Source organism: Parasteatoda tepidariorum, chromosome 2, assembly GCF_043381705.1.
Source record: "Parasteatoda tepidariorum isolate YZ-2023 chromosome 2, CAS_Ptep_4.0, whole genome shotgun sequence".
Lineage (NCBI taxonomy): Eukaryota > Metazoa > Arthropoda > Arachnida > Araneae > Theridiidae > Parasteatoda > Parasteatoda tepidariorum.
The window spans coordinates 56,875,559-56,895,841 of record NC_092205.1 but is presented as its reverse complement, the minus strand read 5'-3'; the positions used below and the strand labels follow the sequence as shown (position 1 = coordinate 56,895,841).

The window sequence follows — 20,283 nt, the reverse complement described above, 5'->3', positions numbered from 1 at the left end:
TATCGAAAACATTTCTTGTGATATTGAAGTCAACTTTCATTAATTAGTTATAAGATTATTAACTGTTAAACTTTGGAAAAACATTATGCAGGCCACAGAAATGCAGCTACAAAATTAAAATTTTACATGCTGAAAGGGCCATGCTTATTTATGATATATATATACATATATTGAAATTTCATTTGTTTGAAAGTTATTGCAATTTTAAAAGCTCTTTTTTTCTAATTTTTCTTTTTTGCTTCATTTTACATTCTGTTTTGCTGTGTGCAAAATTCTATATGGCTTAAAAGTTTGAAATTACGAAGGTGTGTTGAAAATTATACAAGGTATTTGATGGAATAAAAAAAAATTTAAGATTTGATAATTAGTTCTAGAATGATCAATTGTTAAGTTAAAAGTAAAGGAAAACTATGTTGGCTAATCAGAATTGTAATTTGATACGTTGAAAGGGCTATTATAAATGTAATGAGTTTTTTAATAAATTCAAATTTGTTGAAAAGGTGTAACAATTTTAAATGCTTTTTTCGTTAATTTTTTTTTCTCTTTTTGTGCATTAAATAATGATTGTTTATCCATTGCTGTCGAAAAATTTACCTTTCTCGAGATCATCATTTTATTAGCTCAAACATGACTTGATGTCAAAAATAACAAAAAATGGATAGATAAAATTAAAGTAAGAGAAAACAATCAGATGTTGCCAATTATGAATCATAATATTTATATCAAAATTTTTTAAAAATCGAGATGTTTCAAGAGAGATAAAATCCATTGTTTTACAATATAAAGTTATCTTTACCGATTGTGTACAAGTAAAATTACTTCTTATTCTCTTATTTATTCTATATTCCCCAGTTAAATATTTTCCAAATTCAGTTGTTAATTTTATTACGATCAACATATTGACAAAATGTTTTTACATAAAATTATAATTTATATATTTTATAAACAATTTTTGTTGACTAACTCTCTTAAAAAAAGAGAAATCAAATTTTATAATGTAACATTACTTAGTTTAAGATAATATTCAAATATTGATTTAATTTGCATGGATGGAATTCTTTTTAGATGAACGAGTTTTATAATTTTGAGCAAAACTTTTTTGTATGCCACATGGTAGACATAAATTGCCTTAGTCGTTCTTTTAACAAGTACTATATTGACACCCTAGTACAGGGGTGGCGAAGCTTTATGCACCAACGTACCATTTTTTTCAAAATATTGTTTAATGAGGTCATAGACGTGCCCTCAAATAATTTTGACTTCTTGATTATTGGGAAAATAATAATACTAAATTCTATCACTCAAAACTCTTTATTTACTATGAAAAAAAAAAACATTTTGCAATGTCTCAGTTATGCGTGTAATTCAACCTAAAGTAACATTAGTGTGACTTTTGTTGTTGCAGATTAGAAGACAAATGACTTATATTAGGTTGTAAGATGATAGTTTAAGCAGAACTGTTAATGTTTTTTTGCTAGTTATTTATTGTTAGCTTGTCTTTTACAGTTATTGTTTTTTTCTTGGCATTAGGTTGTTAATTTTTTTTTGTTAATTGTGTATTTTTTTGTTTGTTTTTGTGAATTTTAATTTAATAGTAATATGCTTCATAGTGAACTTTGTGATTGGTGGCGTGCCGAGAATATTGTGTCGCGTGCCATTGGTTTGCCATCCCTGCCCTAGTATATCATTTATTTTTCTGTATTAAAGTAGAGTTTAGCCCCCCCCCCCAAAAAAAAAATTTTTTTTTTATATATTTTAAATTGACATACATATAATCTAAGTAAAGAAAAGATTTTTAAAATTTAAATTTTTGACTCTAGAGTACTAGTAACTAGTTGTAAAAGAACTGAAAATAAATAAAGCAATTTCTAAAAAGATAAAACATAAATATTTATTTATACAATTTACTTCAAAATATACATTCTAAAACTTGTTTAAAATTTTCCTTTCTATAAAAATATATGTTTTTGTAAGACTTCACTTTTAACTCTATATTAATTATGTTAAACTTTTTATGTCCTAAAAAATCTTTTCACCGAACTTTTCATTTTGAATTAAATGATAATTCTATATGAATATTGAATTGAATTTTTAAGAAAGTAGGTAATTAATTTATTTTAATAAATAAAATGTTTTCAATTTACATTTTGCCTATGGTATACCTGCTAACTTTCTGGAATACCTACTGATACAACAGGTATTCCAGAATAACAGATGTTTAGTCATTATTTCAATTAGTATTGGGAAAAACAAATTTACACATTTTTAACAATTAAAAAATTTAGGTTGTTAAAAGTTAAACAATAGAACCAATATATTCACCAAAGGTTGACAGAAAGAAAATGATAAATGTTTTAGCTGAGCTAAGAATACCAAAAAAATTAGTCAAACTAATTGAAATAGCCCTAAGTGACACCAAGGCCACAGTTATCATGCAGAAATGAATTTAATATAAATGCTGGCATCTACAGTGTGGTGCACTCTCAACTCTGTTATTTAAATTGATTCTGAAGCATGTTCATCAACTTGACTTAAAAGGAAACATCTGCAACAAAAAATCACAGATTTGCACTTATGCTGAAAACTGATCAGATTTGCACTTATGCTGATACTTTGAAAGAGTGCATAGTTGCACCCGCCTTGGCTCCATCATCACTGATTCAGAAAGTATTTCCGAAGAAATACATGCAAAAATTCTTAAAGGAAACCGGTCACACTTTGTATACAGTTACCTTTTAAAAAATAAATTACTTACAAAATCTTTAAAAAGGTGACTTTATAAAACTATGATTAGGCCAATTGTGACATATGGAAGTAAAACCTGGACAATGACCAAAAAAGATGATAATGACTAGCTGGTGTTAGAACGAAAGGTTCTGAGGAGAATAATAGGATCTAATAATGATACAGGCAAATGGAGAATTAGATCGAACCTAGAAATTGAGAAAATCATAAAAGGAAGAAATATTGTTTGCTTTATCAAATCCAAGCGCCTCTCATGGCTTGGACACATAGATAGGAGAGAGACAATAACTGGGCACCTATAAGAACCAGGCCAAAAAGGTGGAAGTAAGACGTTATTAGTGATTTAAAAATAATGAAGATCTGTAGGTGGAGGGAGAAGTCAAGAGAGAGGGCCGGTATGGAATAGAATTTTGGAACAAGCCAGGGTCCACAAAGGGCTGAAGAGCTATAGAAGAAGATATTTACCAAGTAGGACATAAAAAGTTTAACAATCATTGCAGTTAATATATTTACAAATAGGACATTAAAAATTTAACAATATCATTAGATTTACAGATAGGAATAATCAGGATACATTGATATTATATATAACCTTTTACATCTTGTATCTCATTTGTAGTGAAATGTAGAACCGTGGCAATAGCATTAATCATATGCTTTCTGCTATTGTAATCATTGCATTTCAAAAATCGTAATACAACATTTTTTAAGTACTCTACATTAGTACCTTCTTGATCTTGAGTACTCTCCAATAACTTTATTCTTGATTTAAGGGCATCAACTTCATCAAAGTACTTCTCTTTAATGGTACTCAGAGCTTGCTCGAGCTTTCTCACATTTGATTCAGATTGAATGCGAGATTGTCGAAGGTTTGATATCTCTACATCTTTTCTAGCTAGTTCCTGAACGTAATGTAGTATGTGTCCATCTTTTTTACTTGATATGAGGGAATGTGATAAAATATTTGTGGCAGCTTCTTGGTCTATTGCTGATAATTCGGCATGTTCTGCTACATCTCCATCAGGTTTTTTCTCCTAATGGAATTAAATTAATGAATTACAATTTTTTTTTATAAAGAGTTATCATCAAAATAGCTCAAAAGTTATAATTAGATATAGATAATTTTATTCACTATTTTTCTATCGTTCGTTTAGATATGTTTTATTCTGAGTGCTTTTTTTTTACGAAATACTGCAAAAAACTTTTTTTTTGTTAACTTTTACTTTAATTACACAGGAATACATTGTGTGAGGAAGCAATGAGGTCCTACCTTTAACTCTGGGATCCACAATTAAATGGCTAAGTTAAAAAAAAATTAAAATAAGATAAAAGAGTAGAGCTTAAGTAGAGAAGAGAAAGTAAAAATATTTTAAGCAATAAAATAGCAAGGATTGGCATTTTGTAATGTGCTTTTAACGTGCCATTAATGTGCTTTTCTCCCTCCCATAAACAGTAGACCAAAGATATTTTAAATTACTGTTTTATTTCTCAATCATGGAAGAATTATGTGTAAGCTGCAGCCTTGAAGAAAAAAAAGCAAGCAATACGGTATTAAAATGTAATGAAATGTATAACAGATAATTTGAACAAAAAAATAGATTTTTTCAATTGTCTGCTTTATGGTATATATCCAAGGTCTAATTTGTCAATAAAATTTTACATGTACAATAATCTCCAATTTTTTTTTTTTTTTTTAAATGTATTTATNTTATTTTTTTTTTTTTTTTTTTTTTTTAATAGTGTTAGTATTTTTGTCTTTCAGAGAATCTGTCTCTTAATATTCTGTCTAAATGAGATTTTTTGTCAAGACATTTTGTTAGTTTCATAATATTTTGTTTGTGTTAAATTTAGTTTTACAATATTTCAAATGGATACCCTGAGGCTTTTTATTTTTGACTGTATTTATGCTATAATATTCCACCAACCATCTTTATTTTATTTTTTGTTATTATTGCAATACAACAATTATATTTTGTTTTATAATCATCATTACTAAAAAAAAAATTGTTAGACTATCTGCAAAATTCACTTATTTTAATTTATTTAATGTTTCAATATCATTAAATAATTGAAAAAATAATTTTGAAATTTAATTAATAAAAAAATATAAACTGCATTCTTAAACAAAATAAACAAGGCAATAATATCACTTCTGTACAATTGAGAATGGATAGTTTTTTTTTTTGTTGATAATTGCAATTTAAACATAAAATAAACATTAAATAGTTAAGCATAGAACATACCTTCTGAATAAATGAAGAGAGGAATGAAGATTTTAGATGACTAATCTCTTTATCTTTTTCTTCCAACAATAGCAGAGTTCTTTCCCGTTGCTTTTGTATTTGGTGTTCTAGTTCTATGAGATGTGCCTTACCGGATGCTTCTATTTGAACAATTTCTTGTTTATGAATTAATTTTAAGTCTTCACAGGCCTTCTCCAAGTTAGAAGTTATTTTACTATGATATTCTTCATTTAGCTTCAATTGGGACTTGCATGATTGTAATTGGTCTTGCATGTGTGCCACTTTACTCTTCAATTCTTTAATTTCTTTTCCAGCTTTTGCATCCTGCATTTATGAAAAATTTGAATCAATGACAAATATAAAAAAATACTTACGCGCATGAGCTGATTATAAAATTTTGTCTAATAGCCTTCTTCTGTAACTAATGTTTGTTATAACTGCATTAAATTAATGTAATGTCTTTAATACTTCAATATATAATACATTTGTCTTTAAACAAAAAAGAGTTACATATGAACATTTTAGTAAATCAATTAATTAAATTTATTGTATTCAGGATATTTAATAATTGAGTAAAAACACTGTCAAAAAATATTTTAATAGCAAATTTGATATTTTATGTATAAAATTAGATAATTAAATAAAATATGATGATAATGTAATAGATGAAAATGATTGGTGCTCTTTTAAAGAAATAATGTTTTTTTTTTCTTTTAGTTTCTTTTAGTTTTTCTTTCAGTTTAATGAAAGAACAACAAATGTTAAAGTTTGACAACAGGTTATGACTTTTATTAGCAACTTCAACCAAAATAACATTTTAAACACATTAATTTTTTTTTTCAAACTGTTTTCTTAAAATCAGTATCAAATCATAGAGCTTAAACTTTTTTATGGCATTTTGAAATTATTTTACAAAATCAAAAGTACAACGCTAAAAATTTTCAATCAAAAGATTATTTTAAGTTTTTAAATAAATATATTAACAATACAGGAATGTTTTAATACATTAATCCAAAATTACTAGAAACAGTAATCACTATACATTTTTTGATAATATCAAATAACATGGGTCTAAATAATAAATCATAAATTATATTTTAATCACAAACATACCGAAAGTAAAGCTGCTGATGATTTGTTATATCTTTCCCTGAGAACAGATTCACACTTTGCTTTATATTGCTCTAATTCTTTCTTAAGCTCTGATATTTCAACTAGGCAATGTAAATGAAGGTTTTCTGAAATAAACTTCACATTAAAATACATTACTGAAATAAGTATAATGGATATACAGTATGAGATAGAATTTTATTTGTATGAATTTAATAACTTTCGTACTTTAATCGAGCAGCAAAATTTTTTTAGAATTATTAAACCAGTTTAATTTAATTCACATTCTGGTGTCTAAAATTAATAGACAGGTTAACTCAATACATTTATATGAAATGAAATTATTTGCTTGAGCTCTTTAACTGTCAGACTTAGATAGAAATATGATTTGCACAACACAAACTGGTTTCTGATCACATTACCCAAGATAGATAACACTCATAGCGAATATATTTTTCTAATGACATAACATTAAAACTAGATACAATAATAACATTAAAACTAGATACAATCACTGGTATAGCCTGTAGTTGAACAGCCTGTAGTTGAACTGTAATTCAGTTAAAATTCAATAAATTCTCAAATTCTTTAAAGTTTTTAATGAATGAATAATATATTGCAGTAAAGATTTTAAAAAATTCTGCAAAAATATAGGAAAAATTTGATAAATAAAGCAATTTTCTCAGTAATTATTTTCGAAAAAAAATACTTTTTTGAGTCAAACTTTCATGTTAATTTTAGTTTTCAAGGATTTATTTTAATTTTTTTCTTTTATCACAAATTTTCCTCAAGCTAAATATTATCTAAGTGATTTTGAGAATTGTCTAATACAAAGGGGACAAAAATTAAAATAAAAAAATTCTATCAGTAAAAAAACTCTATTTAACTACAGTTTCTTCAATAACTTACCCAAACATCGGCAAATTAATTAACTAAATTTTGATTAAATTTTAAAGCAAGCAAACTTTTAGTCTTAAAGTAAGACAATTTAGCAAGGTATTTAGTAAAAAATTTTAATATTTCAATCTCTCAAATCAAATAAAAGCAAAAGTAGCTATATTTGATACTAAATAATCAGAAAAAAATCCTTTTTTAATTACTTTATGAATACACAAATAATTTGAATATTGGAAATAAAACGAAGAGTCATAAATGCAAGTTTAATTTTTTATCTGAAATGATATACAATATGCAATTCTATAAAAATAAAATAACGTAATATTCCATAAAATGTTTAATTTTTAAGTTTCTACAAAGTTACAATTTAATTGAAATGAAATTTTATTTTCAATGTTTTTTTTCTACCATAGGTGAACTAAAAAATTTAAAACAAACCTTCAGTGTGGGAATTGTCTGTATTAACATACAATGGCTCAGAATGAGTTCTAGGTCTTTGTACAGTATCTTTAACCTCAGTAAATTGCCTGAATTCCAATAATTTGGAGTCATCAGTAGAAATATGGGATGAAAATGCAGCACATTCATTTTGAAGTTGAGATATTCTAGCCTTAAATTAGAAACAAGAAAATAAGTTATTTCTATTAAGATTTCAGGAAAAAGTGAGTTGATTTATTTTTTTTTTAAAAATTCATCTTTTATGCAAAATAAATAGTATTTAAAAATTTGCTTTCTTTGAGCGAACAAGCAACATTTTCTACATAATGTAACAAAAGCTATTTTTAAACTATCTTATTCTTAAATGCTATTAAAAATATATAAATGCTATTGAAACTTTTTAATCAAATGACCCTCATCAATTCATTAGAATCAATCAATATATTAAATTAATAAAAAAGAAAAGTCCACTTCATGCATTGGATTAGACTAATTAAACTAAACATTAGATCTGAAAATAACCACTCGCCGCATGGCGAGTCAACAAAAAAAATGGTGACTTAAATTAAGTATCATTTTTTAAGCATCAATTGGTCATTTTTTTTTAATTGTTAAATGATAAAAGTAGATAAATGCAGAAAGACTCAGGAAAATAGAATTTGCATTTAAATGTCCAATATCTCCATTCAAAATTTTGCTCCTTCAGCTATTTCAGCTTTCCATCCTCATTGCTATTTCATGAAAAAGTAGTGCATAACAGAAAAGTTCTGAACATTTGATCCGCAAACTTGTAATGTTAGAAATATCAACTATTTCAAGCATAGAAAGATTTAATATAAGTATATTAAGAAATTATATTAAGTTACAAAATCTCACTTTGTTTTAAAAACTCTACTTTCCAAAATCACTGTGTTTTAATTAGAATCTGGATAATAAAATATAATAAAACTAATTAAGCATAAACTAAAAAGTTTAAAAAATTCATACTTTAAGTTTTTCAATGGTAATTTGATCTTGCAATTTTATTTTGTCATGATCACCAATTATACAAGATAATTCAGACACTCTGCTCTCTAAATTAGCTATTCTTTCTTCTTTAACAAAAACTAGCATCCCTAGTTTCTCCTCAGCAGTGTCAGCTCGAAGTTTTTCTTCATTAATCTTTGATTGGTATTGAGACTAGAAAATGAAGACATAGAAATACACAAAGATTTTTTAAATGCCTATCTAATTACAGCAAGTAAATTTTATTTTCAAACTTATAGATTTCTGAACTATAAATACAATAATAAGAAATAATTTAACATATAATATATAAAACAAAGATTGTGTTTCATTTATTTATCAATTTAACAAAAGTCCAACACATTATTTTAGCTATACTTTTATACAACAACAGCATTTTCAGATTTATTAGCCCATTGACTCTTATAAACAAACTTTTATATATTCTAACATAATGAAAATATTCTTAAAAAAAATAAAAAATTCCCATTTAAAAAGAAACCTAAAAGAAAAATTAATTTCTTTACAATGAAAAAATATGTTAATAATATTTAAAAAGGTTTGCCACAACATCAAAGAGAATTTTACTATTGTTCATCATAATTTACTTTTCAGAACACAACAATAAAATGAATATTATGCTTTTGTCAAACAATTTATATGGAAAAAAAAGGCATCAAAGCAAATTCAGTGCAGAACCTCTTATCCGGAAATCAGAAAACCAGATAACCGGAATGAAATTCAGAACCGGAAATTAATTTTCCTCAATTAAAAAAAAAACAATTTTTCCTACAAGATTTTGAGCCCATTTTGTTATTTAGAGCGTACGACGTATCAAGTTGACGAAAGAACTGATTTAGAGGACGGATCAAAAGCCATTTGTAGACGAATCTCACATAAGCACAAATAGCTTATATATGTTATTAATGTTAATAATAACATTAATAACATATATAAGCCTGTATATAATTTTTATTTCATAATTTCTTTCCTTATTTAAATTTAAGTGTATTATTATTTATAATTTTTTATTATTTCTAAAACTATTTCAAAATAATTTTTTAGTTTCGTTTCATAAACATTAAAAAGACGGCATTTTGTAGCGATTCAGAAAACCGAAAAAATCAGTTATCCAGAATCGCGATGGTCCCGATTGTTCCTGATAATCGGTTCTCTACTGTATCATCTTTTTCTTATAGCTCTATTTTTATTTAACAGTTACATCAATTTCGGAGTTTGAAAAAACTTAATTACTAAATTGAAGTACCTAATACCTTACGTGTTACATCTACACGTGTATACATTGCTATTAAATTAGTTACAATAATGGTTATTATATATACTTTTTAATTTAAATTATTATTCACTTTATTTTGAGGAAAACTATTCAATATTATTTATGAGGTAATTATTTTAAGGAAACTATAGTCAATCTTATATGCTTTAGTTTAGAAGACTTTTTTTAATTTACCTTTAGTGAGGTATCAATATGTTAATGAAATAAAAAAAAAAACTTACCTTCATTTCATGAATTTCTTCTTGCATTTTCAGAATCAAAATTTCTTTTTTCTTTACTTCATTTCTTGCAGCATTCAAATTCTCTCGGGTGGACTTCAATTCAGCTCGCAAATCATCAAAAGTTCTCTCATATTCAGTAATCTTTTTCTCAGAAAGCTTACCACTAAATTTTTGTAAAAGTTCACTGATCTATAAATTTGAAAATAAAAGAACTGTAACTATTAAAAAAATTTACATATATAATAGCTGATAAGTACTATTTAAACAAATAAAAAAAACTATGCAATCATAAATTTCCCTATTTTTGCATTAAAGGGTAACAGCAAAAACAAGCTAGCAAAATAATAATTATGAAAGTAATTTTTTTTTATCAAAATAAAAAATTAAACAGAACAGAGAGGAAACAAAATTATTAATTACTAGAATGGATAATTCTTGTCTTTTTTTTTTCTAATCTACACACACACTAGAATGAAACTAATCATTTTGCAAAAACATACTACCCATAACTCTTGTCAGATACCATTAAAATTAAAATATGATTTTATAATCAAACAAATTTAAGAATCAAGGTAATAAAATCGAAAATCATGCTTAAAAAAGCTTGAAATTAAATATTTTATTAAATTAAAAACTGACAACTATTAACATTACAAATAAAGATAAATTCTTCAGAATACTTTCCAATTTACTTTGAATCTATTTTCACACAAAAAAAAAGTAACTCTTATACATCAAACAAAAATCAAGAATTAATTCAAAACTTTTTATTAATTGAAATTTTCATATTTTTGTCACTTGATTATTGTTTTGAGTAACCTCTCAACTCAGTATCACCATTAATTTTTAAAATATTAAGATATGAAATAAAAATTTTATTTAAACTCTTTCAAAGTGGCAATATCATTTTGAATATTTAAAGAGGGATTTCAAATATATAAAACTGTGAAAACTTTATAACATAATGAGATGATAAAAAATTTCAATATATCAAAGGGAATGATTAGACAATACATATGTTTTAATTATATGAAGATATCAATTTTTTAAAGCATATTTAATCCTAATCAGAGCTTTGGCTATATATCACATACTTCAATCAAATACATTTAATAATTTCTCAAATTTTGTCAATATTTTTGGAAAAATACTTTCGAATTTGCTTGGTTACCTTTAAACATATCACTTCACACATGCATGGAAAAAAATTATCATTTACCCATGTATCTGATTTTAAAATAACTTTTTTGTAACATATAAAATTTTATCTACAGTATCAATAAACTCAAAGTTCATTTAAGTTGCACCTAAAATTAATAGCAAAATATTTTAATTAAAAGATTAAACAAAATTGTAAAAAAAAATTCAAAAATTTGTTTACTTTCTAATTAAAGTTTTTTGATTCTAAATACAATATTAAAGTATTATTTTTTTATGAAGAATTAATTTAATTAAAGAGGAAACAAATGCAAAATCTTGCGTTGCAGAATCTTACCAAATAAAATTTTTATTTGACCATCAATATCAAATCAGATATTTTTATGAGAGTTGTTTCTCACATTTTATAATAAAAATTAGGTTTTTATTCTAGCATACATTATTCTGTTTCATTCAATTCAGTTTATAAACATTCCAGATAAAATTGTTAACCACACTAATAATATGTTTAAAAAAAATTTAAAATATTTTTATCTTCTCAGATAAAAAAAAAAACATAAATTTTAATTATAATTCATGTAAATGGTGGCAAAATATAAGAAAAACAATTTAAAGAGCCTATAATCTAACTTTGACTTTGACGCACATTTTCTTTATCTTTATAAATTATGTCCTAATACTAATTGCTTTAAAAAACTAAATACAAGTAATTATTTAATATATATGTTAAATTAATATAGATAAACCTTAATTTAAATTTATACCTGTTGCTCTAATTTTTCCTTCATAGCTCTTTCATTTGCAAGAACATTTTGAAGTTCTTTTAACATCAAGACATGATCTTGTTGTTCTTTATCTCTTTCTCTTTGTTGGTCACTAATTTTCCTTCTTAACTAAATTAAGCACAAGATTTTATTTATGTAATACAGTCAATACCAATCGTCAGTAAAAGTATAAAACATATTATTGGTGTTAAGATTTTTTATAAATGTCTGCTCAACAGTTTTGAAAAGAAAAATAATCTTAAAAAATCTTAAAAATGAAATTTTAAAAAAAATTGAAAATAGTACAGGGCACGAAAGCTAAAAAATTTCATGCAAACTTACATTTTACTTGTAAAATTTACTGTTATATTTTACAAAAAAAATATTTCAATGAGTGTGAACAAACTACGATTACATTTCTAAAGTATTATTACTTGTTATGCTAATTTTACAAGAAGTAATTTATTTTATAAAACTATTCTCAAAAATATGCATTATTTCTAATAAATCATCCAGCACCAAAATTATGTTTCAATCGGTAATGCCTTATATGTATAAATAAAATAAAAAATAGCGCAGCTGAAACTACTATTTTAAGTATCTGTAACCTGTTAATTGTATACTTTAGTTCACGGAATGTCCACAAATGCTTTAATTTGTAATCAAGAAATCAGTTAAAAGTAATGACTTATTATATTTAATTATTTATAAATTCCACGCTTTAAAAAATTCACATAACTAACTCAGATTTTTTTAATGCCTGTAGCAAATAATTGAGTAATGACTTAGCTTTCATGCTTGCATTTACTAAACATTATTTAGTTTTTTATTACAGAACTTTTTGACTAGATAAAGATCGCTAAAACTAACAACTTTCTAGAAATTATTTTTAGGAAGTCTGCTTAAGTATTGCTGGCAAGTCTTAAAAAAATGGCTCAAAGGATAAGAAAAATATTTATATCAAAAATTCATATGCTTCATAATCATGTAATTATCTTACGCTTTAACATTTAAAGAAAACAGGGCTATTGCCTATAAAATTTGGTACAAAGAATTTGTTAATAATCATTATAGTTTAAAAAAAAGGAACATGTTTTTTACCTCCACTATGAGCTTGTCACATTTTTCTTTTTCAAGAAAATACTTATTTTCTGAATCAACAAGTTTTTTTTCTAGATCCTCCTTCTGTTGCTGAATTTTATAAAAAAAAAGAAGAAGAAAAAGAATCAAATAAACCAGATAAAATGTTAACAAGTTTTTAGCATTTCTAACAGCTTAGACATTAAATTTACCAAAATTTTCTTCCTATCTGTTTTTAATTCATTTTCAATGCGGGCTCTTTCAATCGTTAATGCACCTAAACTGCTCTTTAGGTTTTGGATGCAAAGCTCATTCTTCTTTTCTGAGGAAAGCTGAAAAACATTTGATTGTTTTTAGAGAAATAATTATTCTATAAAATTATATATAATGCATAAAAAATATTTATTTTAAAAAGGAAGTCATCGTCAAAAGGTAGGAACCAATTATTTATTTAAATATTTACTACATGTTTACTAGCAGGGGTCTGTCCAGACATTTTGTAAAAGGTCCGTTTTTGTAAAATTGTGAAAAAATTACTTGTAATTCGTGAATATAAAATAAACTTTCACGTTCTTTCAACCAGGATCCTGCTTTTGTGAATTTGTGCAAATAGGGGCCTGTTATTGCAAAAAACTTTTTCAATGAGTTTTTAAATTGTAAGGTGATACCAGATTATGCTCAACACTGTAAAATTATAATTAAAAAAAATTAAACTTTAAAAAATAAACAGTAATTGCTGCTACTAAATTAGACATGCAACATACAAATATTTGGTATTTAGCCTATTCTGCTGAATGCAGAATATTAATTTCGGACGAATAATGGAAGAAGCCTCTGCCGAAGACAAAACTTAGTTCGTTTACATCTGTCTTTCTTCCCCCCCACACCGCTGGAAAGGGTTTATTCGATTAACAAAACAATAATGACGATAAACAAATTTGTGAAAGGTCCGATTAAAAGATTAATCATTCTGTGAAGGGTCAGTTTTTAAGTTAAAATATCTTGTAAAGGGTCCGTTTCCCTGAAAAGATATTTTGTGAAGGGTCCGTTAACAGGCCCAAATTTCATCTAAACAGACCCCTGACTAGATAACTTTTATTACATATTTGCTTGATNAATTATTTATTTAAATATTTACTACATGTTTACTAGCAGGGGTCTGTCCAGACATTTTGTAAAAGGTCCGTTTTTGTAAAATTGTGAAAAAATTACTTGTAATTTGTGAATATAAAATAAACGTTCACATTCTTTCAAACAGGATCCTGCTTTTGTGAATTTGTGCAAATAGGGTCCTGTTATTGCAAAAAACTTTTTCAATGAGTTTTTAAATTGTAAAGTGATACCAGATTATGCTCAACACTGTAAAATTATAATTAAAAAAAATTAAATTTAAAAAAATAAACAGTAATTGCTGCTACTAAATTAGAGATGCAACATACAAATATTTGGTATTTAGCCTATTCTGCTGAATGCAGAATATTCATTTCGGACCAATAATGGAAGTAGCCTCTGCTGAAGACAAAACTTAGTTCGTTTACATCTGTCTTTCTTTCCCCCACACCGCTGGGAAGGGTTTATTCGATTAACAAAACAATAATGACGATAAACAAATTTGTGAAAGGTCCGATTAAAAGATATATTATTCTGTGAAGGGTCAGTTTTTAAGTTAAAATATCTTGTAAAGGGTCCGTTTTCATGAAAAGATATTTTGTGAAGGGTCCGTTAACAGGCCCAAATTTCATCTAAACAGACCCCTGACTAGATAACTTTTATTACATATTTGCTTGATAACTATACTCTGTTAAGTGAGAACCGATAGAGAAAGTAAACGAAATTGCTAGGGACTTGGAATTACTTTTGGCTGATTGATACCAAAGTCATGACAAGTAGTTATGACCAATGGTAAGGAAGAAAAGAGTCTCCGACTTACTGAAAAACCAGCAGATGTTAGTTATGTTGTCTATAAGCAGTAAACTCTTATGTTTACTTCCACTATCAGTTTTAGCTCTAGCTGAACACAGTATAGATGGTAAAACTAGTTTTAATATAATGCCTACTCATATCTGAATGTAAACTGAAACTAGTTAAATAACTAAATGTCAGGTGAGAACTACTATTTACTAGATAAAAGGTTATGGTTAGGAAAGTTGAAAGGAGTATAATAAATAAGTTAATAATTAAAATTAAGATTTCATTAAAAGAGTTTTTAAACATGTTTTTGAAAAACCTGAATATTTTAAACATAAAAGTATTTATTATGAGTGCATTTCCATTTTATTCCTTTCAGAAAAAATACAGATCATCTTTAAAAAAGAAAACTTAATATTATAAATTTGACTTAAAACTTAATATTATAAATTTGACTTTGAAAGAAAACTTAATATTTATATAACTGTATTGTATATAATTTAATTGTATTATTTAAATATATTGTATTGTGAATTTCTGAGACTTTTTTGTGTTTTATATGACAATCTTTTGATACATTTTCCAGTTATCCAACATTTGAGTTGAACAAGGAGATGTTTTACACCCAAATTTTCATCATCATATCTTTCTAACAAAGGCCAGTTTTATTCCAGACCCTGTATTGAGTTCCGAATAAAACTGGTTGTTTATTTGGATGGCAAATAATAATAGATGATGAACGCAATCCACTATTCTTGGTGAATCTGATATAGAAAAAGAATAGATTGAAGAGAAATTACTGTGCAAATTTACACAGTTTGTTCAACATTTAAAAGTTTAAATCACAATTTTTTTATCAGAAAACTTTCAAGAAAATAGAAAAAAATTCTTTTTTCAAGTGCTGAATCATTCCATTTACAAACACTGATTACCAATTTTATATTTTATCAAAAAATATAATTAGTATATGTTCTTTCCAGAAAATGCAATAATTTGATACTTTAAAAAATGCTTACATCATTCTCATTATTTTCACTTGTTTCATCCGTAGATATTACAACAGAAGCTTCTGTGAGAGTTTTAATGCTGTTTTGAAGAGTTTCTTTTTCAGCTAACAGATTTTTATAAGATCCAATAATATCTACAAATTAAAAATTATGCAAATTTATTATTAAAAGCATGCAACATTTGTGACATGGGAAGAAAATTGACAAGAGAATATACAACTTAGATTTAATATTATCAATGTTGCTGTCAAAAATGTGAAATTACTTGCGATAGCAGCAACATAGTTTAAGAAATAGCGAAATATAGAGTAAGTGAATTGCTTGTTGCTGGAAAATCTCTACAAGATATAATAAAAAAAGTTCAGATTTTTGCTCTATGCTTAACTTGCAAATTTCTTGTTAATCAAAAATTTATATTTAACTAGCCGCTTAAGACGGCCAGCTGTCCGCCACGCTAAAGGTTTTCACAAATAAAGTTTTTTAAAACATAGCAAGAAATCTAAAGATTAGTGGACAATTAATGCGTTCCTGTCCTGCAATTTTGTCTTTATATCCAGTTCTGCTGCAGATGTGTTATAGCTCTTGAGGATCTTTGAAGATGTAACTTTGCTATGGTAACCTAAGGCCTATGGTAACCTAACCTATAATATAACTATCAGGTGGAGACTTGTTTTTTTTTTCTTTTAAAAAAGGCCTCAGAAATTGTAAAAGCATACAAAAGTTGCTTTCGAAATCATCATTGGCCANTCTCTAATCGAACTATTCCTAAAATTCCAAGGGAACAATTTAATTCAAAGCACTTTTGCAAAACAAAATTCAGTCTTTCCCATTTTCTATTTATAATTTATAGCCTACTTTCGATTGCATATAGGGTAATTAAAATTGATATTTATATAAAAATAAGAACTACTACTTGTTACTTACATAGTAAAAATAACAAATTCATAAAAAATTTAAACGTGAATATTTATATGTATAACAACATAATAAAGACAAAAATGATAAAGAAAATAAAGATTTACGAAGAAAATTAATAATAATAATAATAAGCTTTATTCACTGCGAATAACCTGCAAATACATTGAACTCTATTGTATTGATATATTTTGCTCTAGGCTACATTAATACGATATTAGAAAGCACTATTTTTTCTTGGATTTAATCATGTGAGCTGATAACGAGATTATAACTTTTCCCTATAATATTTTTTGCTTAAATTTTTTTCAAATTTTCAGATAGTTTTAAAAACATTTTTTACTAAATTTTTTCTATTCCTTTAAAAAAGCTTTATATCTTTTTCTTTATTTTTAACATTAAGTAAAAAATCACGTAAAAAACAGAAAATAATGTGTTAAGAAAAAAAAGAACAAAACACAAAGCAAAATTTATAAACCTAGTAGCGAATTCAAATGAACTTGCATGTACCGGAATTTTTCAAGAATGATTTAAAATATTTTTGTAATAAGATTGCCAGATAATTCAAAGAATGATATTTAATTATACAATTTTGATGATTTTTGAAAAAAAAAAGAGAGAGAGAAACATCATTTCCCCATTTTGTACAGATTTTTAGTCACGGATTTGCCCAACTTGGATTTGCACATGGTAAAAATATAAATTAACAAAAAAATATTTAGTAAATTTATTAATACTAACATACAATTAACTCAATGATTTTATATAAAATTTAATTACTTTAGTTGGGTATCCATTGTTTTTTTATCAAATTTTGAAAGAGTTCAACTATATATTTTGTTTTTTGGATAAATAAATATTGCTACATATTCTTTTAATTTTATCCATTTGACAAAAAATGGTATTTAAATAGATGTTTTCAGAAACATTTAGATGTTTTTAGAATTTCAGGTAATTAGTTTATTTATGTATTAACATTGAAATCATTAGTTTTATCGTATAAATCAACAAAGCAGATATTTTCTTCATTTTTAATACCCAAATCCAATAATTTAAAATTAATATTTTCATCATGATTACGAAGCAAGATTAATTCCTCTAGACATATTATTTAATAAAATTGTATAACCTTGTAAGCTAAAGATAATCAAATCATCAATAAATCTAAAAAGAAATTTAATATTAAGAGTATGATTTTTTTTATAATAGTGTGAAAATAAGTTACCTAAGAAAGGTGAAAAATTAAATCCATGTGTTATTCCATCAATTTGAATAAAAATATCTTTTCCATAGTAAAAATAATTATTAAAAAGACAAAAATTAGAATTTTCCAATAATCAAAATTGCAATTAAAGATATTTTAAAATCATAGTAATAGTTTAAAAGAGCATCTTTAAGTTTAGAAAGGGGAATGCTGTTGTAAAGATTCGGGAAATCAAAAGTCGTAATCGAATTAATTTTATTTTGTTTAATAAATTATAAAATCGGTTAATTATTAGTGATAATCCAAGAAAAACCTTCTTTAGCAATATTGTTTATTTTATTTAAAGTTAGAAAAAATTGTGTCAGATTACTTAGGTAAGTATTAGATCCACATGTGATTGTTCTAAATTTTATAGGAATTTTATAAAATTTTGGTAATTAAGTAAGTAAGGGAATAAAGGGTAATTAAGTAAGGAAATTGTATATTGCTAACTTTAAATTTTAACCTTTTATATAAAGTTACAATTTTCTTAATGATATTATTATTTAAATTACTTAGGTTAAAGTTTTATGCAATTTTTAACTCCGTAATTAAAAGTTTAACTTAGAATTCTTTATAGAAGATTGCATAGTTATCGTTAGATTTGTCTTCGGGTTAATTACAATTTTTTTTTTCATAGTTGCTTAATAGATCGAACAATTTTAGAAACATATTTTTAATTGTTAATGTTATTTACATTTTTCTTATTATCCAGAATAAAGTTTTTTAAATAATATTAAACAGCCTATTTCCATTCTGTTAGCATACCTAAAGGTAAAGATAATTTGCTTGATATCTTAAAACAAAAGTTATTGAGATCATTAAGAAAGTATTTTAGAATTTTATTAATTGATATATGGTAAATGGAATTTTTGTTCCAATGTTCATTAAATTCCAAATTTCTGAGCTTTCTATATTGTTGTTGTTGTTGTTAATTTACGTCGCACTAGAGCTGCACAATGGGCTATTGNTATTAGATCCACATGTGATTGCTCTAAATTTTATAAAATTTTGGTAATTAAGTAAGTAATGAAATAAAGGGTAATTAAGTAAGGAAATTGTATATTGCTAATTTTAAATTTTAACCTTTTATATAAAGTTACAATTTTCTTAATGATATTATTATTTAAATTACTTAGGTTAAAGTTTTATGCAATTTTTAACTCCGTAATTAAGAGTTTAACTTAGAATTTTTTATAGAAGATTGCATAGTTATCGTTAGAATTGTCTTCGGGTTAATTAAAATTTTATTTTTGTAGCTGCTTAATAGATTGAACAATTTTTAAAAAAATTTTTGAATTGTTAATGTTATTTAAATGTTTCTTATTATCGAGAATAAAGTTTTTAAAATAATAATAAACAGCCCATTTCCATTCTGTTAGCATACCTAAAGGTAAAGTTAATTTGTTTGATATCTTAAAACAAAAGTTATCGAGATCATTAAGAAAGTATTGTAGAATTTTATTATATTAATTTATATATGGTAAATGGGACTAATTTTTGTTCCTTTGTTCATTAAATTCCAAATTTCTGAGCTTTCTATAACATTTAAATTACCAGTAATAATATGTTCATGGTGTTTATCAACAAAATCAAAATATTTCTCTTCTTCACAGTGACATTCATAATCGAATATATTAATTTTCCCTTAATTCTTGCTTATATTATTATAATTAAATATAGTTCTACTAATAGATTAAATATATATATATATGAATGATAAGCCTAGTAATGTGTAAAAAGTAGGTAAAATAAAGTCTAGTTCATTAAATATGTCTCATCAGAAATCATTGCAGACATATGTTTAAACTCCTTATTCACAAAAAAACTAACCATGTAAGCGAGATTTATACTTCAGTAAATTTTTATCTTGATCTTCGATTATAGATAGCAATTCTCTTTTATTTTTCTTCTCCATTATAAGGGACACCTTTTTATAATTAAAAAGTATTAATTTTAATCATAACTAGAACACATACAGCAAACGTCACAAAATTAATTGAATTATTATCGTCTGTTTGTTATTGTTTTTCAAACAGGACATGCACCGCTATCAGTAGCTTATTTTTTTCAAGTATAGATCAGCTAAAAGTAAATATTTGAATTTCAGTTGAATTACGAAATTAACGTCAAAGTTATTATCCAGATTTATTTTAAAAGTTTTAGCTCACAGCGAATCTTGAATGGAGCAGATATAAGCAGCTAATAGCGAAAACTGTAAACAAATTTTAAAGCACGTTTTTCAATAATAA

At 25.3% G+C, this 20,283-nt stretch overlaps 2 protein-coding genes across 2 annotated transcripts in view; one reads left to right on the top strand and one right to left on the bottom strand.

The window, feature by feature from the left end:
- Positions 1–20,283, top strand: part of LOC107446113 (nucleolar protein 6) — a 91,258-nt gene that overhangs the window by 41,510 nt on the left and 29,465 nt on the right. The gene's annotated exons all lie outside the window — the stretch shown is intronic.
- LOC107446114 (GRIP and coiled-coil domain containing 88 kDa) lies at positions 1,866–20,195 on the bottom strand. Its single transcript, XM_016060675.3, has 11 exons — positions 19,865–20,195; positions 15,883–16,007; positions 13,171–13,290; positions 12,980–13,069; positions 11,879–12,007; positions 9,957–10,145; positions 8,421–8,612; positions 7,434–7,605; positions 6,102–6,226; positions 4,989–5,312; positions 1,866–3,779 (listed from the first exon to the last, which is right to left on the bottom strand). The coding sequence occupies exons 1-11, from the start codon at positions 19,947–19,949 to the stop codon at positions 3,327–3,329; spliced, it is 2,004 nt and encodes a 667-aa protein (XP_015916161.2). The 5' UTR covers positions 19,950–20,195; the 3' UTR covers positions 1,866–3,326.

Excerpts from the sequence above, each read along its gene's own strand:
- LOC107446114 (XM_016060675.3), bottom strand. The coding sequence starts at position 19,949 with ATGGAGAAGAAAAATAAAAGAGAATTGCTATCTATAATCGAAGATCAA. Across the intron at positions 7,606-8,420 it reads TTACCATTGAAAAACTTAAA|GCTAGAATATCTCAACTTCA; the intron begins GTATGAATTTTT and ends TTCTAATTTAAG. Across the intron at positions 3,780-4,988 it reads TCTCTTCATTTATTCAGAAG|GAGAAAAAACCTGATGGAGA; the intron begins GTATGTTCTATG and ends TAATTCCATTAG.